Genomic DNA, 10,052 nt, shown 5'->3' with positions numbered 1-10,052 from the left:
TACACACATAAACACATGTACACACACACACACACACACACACACACACACACACACACACACACTTTGCATCTGAATATTTCTTTAAAACATTTCTCTTTTTTCAATGTATCCCAGAGAAAGAGAGTCAATGCCAAATATCTTTTATTTCTGACATGTCAGTCAATTCTCTTTTTATCCCCATGAAGCTGGAGTCCCAAGCAAACCAGGCATTCCTACATTACTAGAAGGGAGTAAAAATTCAATCCAGTGGGAAAAAGCTGAAGATAATGGCAGCAGACTGATGTACCATATCCTTGAAATCAGGTACGTATCAAATGATGTTTTGTGTACCACAAAGAGATAAGCAGTTAATTACAAGCTGGTCAAAAGGAATAATTTTGTCGAAGTACATTTATATTTCAAAATGAATCTTTAAGGACTTTAGTATGTTTCAATATGTTCTTTGCTCAATTCCTAGCATCAGTTTTGATCTTCTAATCATGAAACACACCACATCGTTCTCAGAAATCTGCCACGGCTTATTCAAACTTCACAGAAACTGCTCCATCATAGCTTATGCCACCGATATTTACTTACTATCCACTCTGCTTATAAAGCTGAGCCAATGTTGGGTGTCAGATGACAAATACCTGTAAACTTCTGATGTATATCTATATAATCTATCTATATATATCATATAATATATCTAAATTTTATATATACAATAACATAATATATAAGTTAAATGCTCTCAGGTGAGAATGGGCAAAAAGCTATATACCATCTTCAAAATCAGAGTCTAAGGAAAGGGTTGGAATCATTCCATGTCAATAGGTTTATGGGCTTCTCTATCTCTCTGAGGTTAGCAGTTTGAATGTGTTTCCAGAGGCTGAGAAAGTGCTGTCAACTAAAACCAGTAGCTGAGAAGCACGCGTCCCATCAGACCCAGCCAGTTTGAGGAGCTCAGCAAGGGAACTGGCCCAAAAGGACCGACTCCATGCCAGCTTGAGGGGAGAGTTCCAAATACCCAAGACACTCCCCTCACGGGACTATGAAGCCATCCTTTAAGAGGCTCCAAGGACAAAAGTCACTTCCATAATTATAGTCCTGGCAACTTGAGCTTTAGGTCTATTTTTGCCTTGTCTCATTCTGGCATCCCCAGAACCTCAGAAAATTTCCTGCTCACATTAGAAAATTCTCTTGGCTTTGTTTTCAGTCGAAACCTTCAGGAAATACTTCGTCACTGTTTCTCATGCTCAGTAAAATATGTCCTTAGTAAAAGTATCTTGGTGGCCTGGGACTATAACAGTGTGGAACATCCAGGGCACAGTATTGTTTTTGCTAGGACCCTTAGTGTGTTCCTCTGAGTAAGACCTTAAGTGTTTAATTAGGCATCCCCTTGCCCTGGATCTCAACTATTGGCACTAAAGTATTATCACGATAGGACAGGAAAAGTATTGTCACTGAGTCAACTCTTCAGAAAGTTGGACTAGTTAGTCTAATTAGTTAGTCTGATTCTAGTTAAACTCTATTTTTTATCCCCACCCATACCTAGTATTGGAGACTGAACCTAGAGCACACTAATCAAGAACTCTAACACTGAGTCACATGACAAGCTACCCTTTAACTTCTTGAGATCAGAGTCTCACTAAGTTGTCTAGACTGACCTTGAACTTGCTCTACAGCCTGGTTATTACGTGGACTTGTGATTCTCTTGCCTCAGCTGTTAGAGCAGTGGGGAAAGCACACCAGTTTGGTAACTTAAGCCACAGAAATTTCCTATTACAGTTCAGCTGACTAGAAATCTGACTTCGGGTAGGGCAGTGGTGGTTTACACCTTTAATTCCAGCACTGGGGAGGAAAAGGCAGACAGATCTCTGAGTTTGAGGTGAACCTGGTCTATAGAGTGAGTTCCAGGACAGCCAGGGCTAAATAGAGAAACCCTGTCTTGAAAGCAAAACAAAAAACAAAAAAAAACGCACATAGAAAAAGTCCAACATAAGGGTGTAAGGAGAAGCACACTCCCTTCTGACTTTCCAGTGAAGACTCCTTTCCCACCTTGTCTCAGCTTCTTGTACTGGGCCTGACTCCCTTGGTGTTGCTTGACTTGTATATGTATCTCACTCCAGCATCTCATATTCTATTTTATGTATCTGGGCTCACCCTTCCCTTTTCTAAAAGGGTACTAGACATTGAACTATGACATACCTTCACTTAGCATGTTTTCATCTTTAAGTGACATGTGCCATGACCTTATTTCTAGTCAAGGTCATGTGCATAGGTTGACTGGGTATTGATTGCAAGAATAGAGGGATGTCACTAATTCCAGTTACTAACTGTATTTAGATCCTCACTGGTTTACTTTTCCTGGAACAGTTTTCTTACCTGTGAAATGGGAATATTGATGTCTCTCTGTTTCTTTGGGCTGTTGTGAAGACTCAGTGAGACCAAAGACACAGTGAACTCCACTATGTTGCATTCTAAATAGAAGGTGCTCAACTTATGTCAATGTTTCCATTGCCTTTGTCCTCCAGTAGCTGCTTCACTCCTTCCTAGAGGGCTTTATGGCTTAAAATCAAAGCTATTTTTATTAAACAATGAATGTAATTGCCATAACTTACCCCAAGCTTCATAAACTATAAAAGCAGAATGGCATAATGCTGTGACCTGAGAAGGTTCAGACCCCGTGTTCTTCCTTAACAGAGAGGACGCAATTGGAAGACCATGAGTTTGCCTTTGGTCAATGATGCTGTTAAAAGCCTTTCTAGTTTATTCTTTAAGAACTCAGCTATTGTTTTATAGGAAGATCAGTATGGGCTGACTTTGAAGAGCGTATCGGCCAGCGTAAAAGGAAATAATGAATCTTAGAATCTCATATATATTGATAACTTTGGTGGCTGAACTATGTTTATAATCAACTTATTGAAGTATTATAATATTATCCTTTCAATTTTAAATTCTGTATTTTAGCCACATATAGCATAAGTCAATTATAAGTGATACAGGAGACTTAAAAATTTAAAAATATAAGCCAAGTATGGTATTTATGCCTGTAATCCAAAAGTGTAGGAACAAAAGGTCTGGAGGGTCATATGTTCAAGACCATCCTAGCTGCATCAATATCTGTTTCAAAAGCCCAGCCAACCAACCGACCAAACAAAAAGACTAGGAGATATCTCAGTGGGTAAGAATACTTTGAAATCATGAGGACCTGAGTGTTAATCCCCAGAACCCATATAAAGGCCAGGTGTGACTGTGTGCATGCTTTTAATAGCAGCACTATGACAGGTGGAGACAGGAAGATCTCCAGGGCTTGCTGGCTACCAATGTCCCTTCCAGTTTAGTGAGAGACACTGTTGCAAGAAAGTAAGGTAGAGAGTGACAAAGGCAGAATGCCCCATGTTTTCCTCTTGCCTTTGCTACACATGGAGAGCTGTGCACACACATGTCCATATGCACCACACATACATGCAGGAGCAAAAAGATCAAAAAAGAAAAAGAAAAGGAAAAAAAGTGCAAACTTTCTAGCTAAAGAAAGTTAAAGAAGTAATTATGTGTTTGAAGTTCAGCAGTTTCCTGCATTTTAAACAGCAGGAACAGGGCCATCAGCTTTCACCTTTGCCGTTGATTCTTCCTTACTCTTCTGATGGACGGAGTTGGTTTTCTTGTGAATTGCCAAGACTTTGATAAATGTGCTCTCTTCTGCAGAAAATCAAACAACAGAAATAAGGCCAAGGGTCAAGTGCGTGCTAAGTGGTGAGAGACTAGAAAGAACAGCACATTGTCCTGTGTGCTGTAGATGACTGTTAATCTACTGGTTTCTTTTGCAGAAAGGGCACTTCAAGTGATTCCCAGAACCAGAGTTTACGGTGGAAGATGGTGTTTAATGGCTCCTGCAGTAGCATCTGCACGTGGAAGTCCACAAACCTGAGTGGGCCATTCCAGTTCCGAGCAGTGGCTGCAAATAATATTGGGTTTGGAGAATACAGTGGAATCAGTGAGGATATTATGTTAGTGGAAGGTATATTAACATATCTGTCTATGTACTAGTTTGTTACATAAACATTTAGTAGCAAAGATTGATATAGTCTTAATATTAGTCACAGATATAGTGGCTGAATAGCTATTCATACAGACTATTGAAGGGTTCGGTTTATCTGGTGTGTTCTTAAAGCATCGTTCTTTTCTTGTTACTTTGCTTCTCTGTAAATAAGCAGCCACTCTGAATGTCTATGATCCCAATTCCAACTCCATTCTCTTTCATAGACTTTCAAGACTGTCCGTAATCTGGCCTTTAATCTATTCAACCATCATATTTGCTTCCTAGTGCTCTCTTACATAAGAGTCTTAGGACTACTCTGTCTTCCTTCTTATCTAGCTGTTCCACTGTGTGTACCCTACTTTAGGCTGTGCATTATCTTTCTAAACACCCAGTGTTCCAATTTGCTTCCTATTGCCATGACAAAACACTGATCAGAATCATCTTGAGGATGAAAGGGTTTATTTGACTTACAGGTTATAGCCCACTGTCAAGGGAAGCCAAGTAAAGCAGAAACTCAAGATGGGAACCCAGAAGTAAAACCCGAAGCAGAAATCACAGCTTGCTGTCTGGCTTTTTGGCTCACATCCCCGCGGTTATCTTTCTCATGCATCCTGGGCCAAGTTGCCTGGGGTTGGTACCACTGTGGGCTGGGCCATCTTGTATCAACTGGAAATCCAAAGATGACCCCACAGACATATCCATAGGCATTTGATAGAGGCAATTATTCAATTGTGGGTTTCTATTCCCAGGTATACCAAGTGGACAACAAAACTAACCAGGATTTATATGCCGGAAACTTCAGTGACACATTTGATTTGCCCCATTATAAAGTCAACAACTTCAATTGATTTTGAAGAGAAACATATCAATTTCTCATATTAAAAATTACATTTATTTCTTTGTATATATGTGTGCATAGGCATTTTCCTGCCATAGTAATGTGTGTACAGGTAGAGAATAACTTTTAAAAATTGATTCTCTCCTGCTACATGGGCCACAGGGATCAAACTCAAATTGCCAGGCTTGGTGGCCAACACCTTTACCCAAGGAGCCATCTTGCTGGCACATCATCTTAATTTCTTACTGCTTAGTTTCCACATGTTATTCCACATTGTCTTTCTTGATTTAAGGTGTCTTTTCTTGCCTGAGCTCTCAGCTCTACCACCTCCTTGACAGTTTAGCTGAAGACAAGCTTGAGGCTGTTCCCATCATTGAACAATGTGAAATGGATCCATTTCCTGATTTCAGTGTGGTGTGTGGAGCCTCCTGGGACCTGCCCCTCAGGGGTTCATTTTCCTAGCATTGGTTCCTGTGATATAATAGCCTTTGTAATTAGGTCTTTGACCTGTAGTTCCTTCAGCCTAAAAGATCAGCCTGCACTATCTCCCATGCATCCCTTACGTGGGATTTCCCCTTTGCCATTGGTATCATTTAAATATCTTGTTTCTGAACACATTGCATCTTAGTCTTTATTCCTATACAATATCACTAGGACCTTCATATCTTTGCTTTCTTACTGCATTTGTTTTAAGTGTTACTTTTCCTACATGAACTGTAGTAATTATAGTAGGTCTGATTCTCAATATATATCATATATATAGGAAGTAGCACCTTGATTTATATTCTTCAACAAAACAGATTTTAATTATGTGGTCTGTTCTCATCTGTCTGCTGGGAGTTTCCTTTTTCTCTTCGTGTGTGTGTGTGTGTGTGTGTGTGTGTGTGTGTGTGTGTGCGTGCACTTGAGAATCAAACTCTGGACTTTGCAGGTGTAAAAGTAAGTACTCTGTGACTGAATTACATCTTCACGAATGACTGGAAATTTAATCTTACTCATCTCTTTTATTTCTAGATTCTTACTAGCATATGTTAATTATAAATATTAATGGGCTTCACTGTGATATTTTCACACAAATAAATAATGTATCTTGATCATGGTCACCCATTACCCTCGCTCATCCCCTTCCTACCACCAGCCTTTCATTTTCAGTCCTAACTTAAATGAACCCATTGTCATGTAGAATTGCTCTACAGTAGGCAAAATGAATTATCTGCATTTTACACCTACATTTCACACAAAGCATGAGTCATTCTTGGTCATTAAGATGGCACTTGCTGCCAAGTCTGTAACCTGAGTTTGTTCCCTGGCATTCCCATGGTAGTAGAAGAAAACCATTTCCCACAAGCTGTTCCTGACCTCCAAATTTGTGCCCGGGCATGCAACTACATGCACATATACATAAAAATGCAACACACACAAATAATTGCATAAGAAAAACTGCAATCAAAAGTGTCCAGGAGAGCTGGCTCGGCAGTTTAGCGCATTCACTTGTGCAGAGGACCTGGATTTGATTCCCAGCACCCACAGGGTGGCTCACAGCTCTCTGTAACTCCAGATCCCCCAGGGATTTGATGTTCTTTTCTGACCTCCACAGAAACTTCACGCATGTGGTGCACAGATGTGCATGAGAACAAACCACGCATACACATAAAATTAAAAGACAAACTGCCATCGTTCTTAGTTATATTATAGCCAGTCAGTTAGTGTTTGCCAAGATAGTTCCTGACAAGAGTCAAGTTGTAAATGGTGTAGGTTTCGCAGCTTCTGTCTGCTCTCTGTAGCTACCTCCTCTCCTTTGTCCTCCTCTTCCTCTTCTTTTTTTTTACTCCCTCTCTTTTCTTTTTTCTAAAATACCTTAAAAATTTAAAAATTATTTTTAGCTCATGGTAAGTTTTAAAAAGCTGCATTCAGGTTTGCCCCACAGACTGGGGTTTGCCAAGCTGTGGTCTGCACAGCTGTTTTCTCTGTGGACAGTGTATGAAAGACATTTTGCCATACTTCCATGTTGGTATTCCTTAGATTAATGTCTGTGGAGTTAAATGGGTGTGGACATATAATGCAAAATAATAAATTGTTATTTCTTTAATATATGAAGATAAAGACTCCTTTGTCCCGAATTCCTTATAAAGAAGCACACATGTTTTCTTAGTCGTCTTAAAATAGATTGGGTGGAATTTTTTTTTCTCAATAAAAAAAAAAAAAGAAAATAATACAACAGGCAAAAAAAAAATAGATTGGGTGGGTTGCTTTAGCAAGATGACGGCAAAATAACAAAAGGAAGAGTAACTTTTTTCTGGGTACATGATCTCCATCTACATGACTTCTAACTGCCAACTGCTAAACCATTGGCTGGTAAAAACCTCAGAGGAACTGGCTCCTGCTAACCAGTGTGTTCATGCTTGGGAAGAAGTGGGGATCCTTTAGTTCTTTTGTGTGAATAAATTTCTTTTCCCATTTATATTCTTAGATGGTTTTTGGATAACAGAAACAAGTTTTATACTTACTGCCTTAGTTGGTATACTTCTGGTCACTACAGTCCCACTGACCTTTGGTGAGTATTCTAGACTTTACAAGCAGGTATTAAATTTTTTATTAGATCTTGCTGACTGATTTATTTTTCAGTTTATCTCATTTCCTACATGAAACACAAGCTGATAAAATATGTTAATAAAGTTCACAGCATTTCCCTTGACTGTCTTTTCACAGTTACTCACTCCTATGATTTTTTTATTTTTAACCAAGGGATGCATTTGTATTCTTTCACATAAATACTTATTTTGGCTCATAGTTTTGAAGGTGTTGGTTCATGAGTAAGTGGTGTGTTGCTCTGGGTTGTGGCAGCTCTTCATGGCAGAGGTATGATGTAGTAATGTCCTCATCTATAGCTAGGAAATGAAGGGAAAGAGAAAGGAGCTGGTGTACCACATCACCTTCAAAAACATGTCCCCAGTGACAAGACTTCCCATTAGGCTCTAACCTCTGTGTTCCAAGGACTTCAAGCTGAAGAGGAAGGCTGTAACATATGCACCTTTGAAGAATATCCTGGGTACAGACCACAGCATGGGTTAGCTATCTTGTGGCAAATACTTCAGTGTGTACGTTTGATAGAATCCTTGAGATGCAACTGTTTGTGAAGACACTCTATTTTAGCTTTCTGTAAAATAGCACATGGTTCTGATTAGTTATTGCAAGTGTTCTGTGGCTTGTAGGCTAGAATATAAATAAAAGAGAAGCAGCCAAAAATACAAAAACAGCGCAGGATTAATGGGAAGCCAGTGACAGTCACTAGTTGGAATAGCTTTGGTTACCCGGCAGACAGCTCAGTTTGGAATGAACGGGGCCTCTCAAGGAGACCCATTTCTTGTCTGTGAGACTCACTCTTGCTTTCTGACAACTGATAGGCTTAGTCAAAATCCCTGATCATTTACTAAGGACCCCAAAGCAGCAGGATTATGTCAGATAGCTGTTTCCCATTATTAATTTTATGTTAATATGACATTCCTTAAAGATCTACCACTTTTTAATGTTTATTTTAATTATGGTTAAAAACACAGAAAACCCACGATAGATGGTAAGAAGTTGGGCCTGGAGGGTTATCACCATGATCATACACTCTTGCGTGTTCTTGTTGCATAATACATGCTAACATTACATTTGTTCGGTTCCCCACGTATCTTGGTTTGGGTTAGAAGATATCTGAGTTTTCCATCTACTGCTGATATCAAAAGCATCCCCCCACCACACCCAGGATGGTAAGAAGAGCATGATCCCAGAAAAGAAATCCCAGCACATATTCAGTAAGCTGCGACTTACTGTGTTTATAAAGTAAGAGAAAGTGACAAAGTTGCATTCTCTCTGGGGAAATAAAGCTATGATGTAATTCAGTTTTTCCAATCACTATTCTTTTTCCAGAGTGACTGAAGGTAAAAGGTCTCAGACAACACTTTGAACTTGAACTGAGGTTATCCTTCCAGATAACACATGCGACGCCTCTAGCTAAGTGGGGAAACTAGACATTTCAGCGGAGCCTGCCAGGGTTTTAACCTGTGGTTCCAGGGAGTCTGCCTATCACACAGCTGATGTTTGTGCCGCTAAGCCAGTCCCTCCAGAGTCACTCGTCTGACTGTGGTATATTCGGCAGTTGGCATATTGGCTTGATTTCCTGTCTGCTTCCTGCTGGCGAGTGTGTAACATGAGGAACCCTTCATCTCTCCTTTGCCTGCCTACTTTCTCCATCACCACTACATGAACCAATGACACTAGTGGATGAACATGAGAACATTTCAATGTTTTGTGTGCTTTTGAGACATCCTGTGGATATCTGGCTTTCTCAGGACTTAAAGGTCTTTATTGTGCTTGGAATTTGTTGTGATCTGGGGGGGGGGGAGTAGCTAAGCTAATTTAGTTTTTGCTTCTCTTAGTAGTGCATGTGATTGTAGCAGTAGGAATGGGCAAGTGCATGAGAAAAGACTAAGTTATTGATTTCATTGTTAGGAATTTCATAGGAATTTCATTGTTCAGAGGGCTCTGTAAAATTGAAACAAAGGCTTAAAAATAAGTCTTGGCAGCCTGTGGGTTGGCAAGAGGTCATACCTGATCTGCAGCATGAACCTTGTGCCAGGGAAAGGGGAAGTTGTAAACTGTAATCAGTGACCTCAGGAGACTGTCCTTTAATAATGGTGGGAAGACATATCTGCATGAGAAGTTGCAGCAGGATGTTATAAGTGACACGAAATGCCGGCGACCCTGGCATGGAAAGAGCACTGGCAGTCACAGTTGGCCTTTCAGGGTCACTGATGAGAGATGAGCAGAGTCTTTAGAGAATGAGGTGGTTCCGTCACTGAGGATGCAAGGGTGAGAGCAGCTGAGGCTTAGGGAGAAGTGCTTCAGTAAAGGGGCTGGAGACGCTCCTGTGCGGTCCCTCGGATGGAATGTCACAGAGTGAAACTCTAATGTCTTAGATACGTGAGGAACTTTATTGGTTGCTTTTGTTTTGTTTTGAGACAGAGCTGACTAATTGTGGAACAGGCTGCTCCTGCTGCCTCAGCCTCCAACTTTACAGAATATTGTTGTAAACCATCGTGTAAACGTTTAAATTTTATTAATCATTTCCACAGCATTTCTGCTGATTTTGACCCCTGTACCAATATACACCACAAACATCTTACTGACATAATTATATTATAT

The 10,052-nt window shown here is 40.0% G+C and overlaps 1 protein-coding gene across 1 annotated transcript in view; it reads left to right on the top strand.

Moving 5' to 3' along the window:
* Positions 1-10,052, top strand: part of Ros1 (ROS proto-oncogene 1, receptor tyrosine kinase) — a 123,116-nt gene that overhangs the window by 84,973 nt on the left and 28,091 nt on the right. The window contains exons 33-35 of the mRNA XM_005363617.2: positions 189-306; positions 3,813-4,003; positions 7,333-7,416. Coding sequence (XP_005363674.1) covers positions 189-306; positions 3,813-4,003; positions 7,333-7,416 — 393 coding nt within the window. The remainder of the gene's footprint in view (positions 1-188; positions 307-3,812; positions 4,004-7,332; positions 7,417-10,052) is intronic.

Source organism: Microtus ochrogaster, linkage group LG9 (assembly GCF_000317375.1).
Source record: "Microtus ochrogaster isolate Prairie Vole_2 linkage group LG9, MicOch1.0, whole genome shotgun sequence".
NCBI classification, from domain to species: domain Eukaryota; kingdom Metazoa; phylum Chordata; class Mammalia; order Rodentia; family Cricetidae; genus Microtus; species Microtus ochrogaster.
This window is presented reverse-complemented; position numbering and strand designations above follow the sequence as displayed.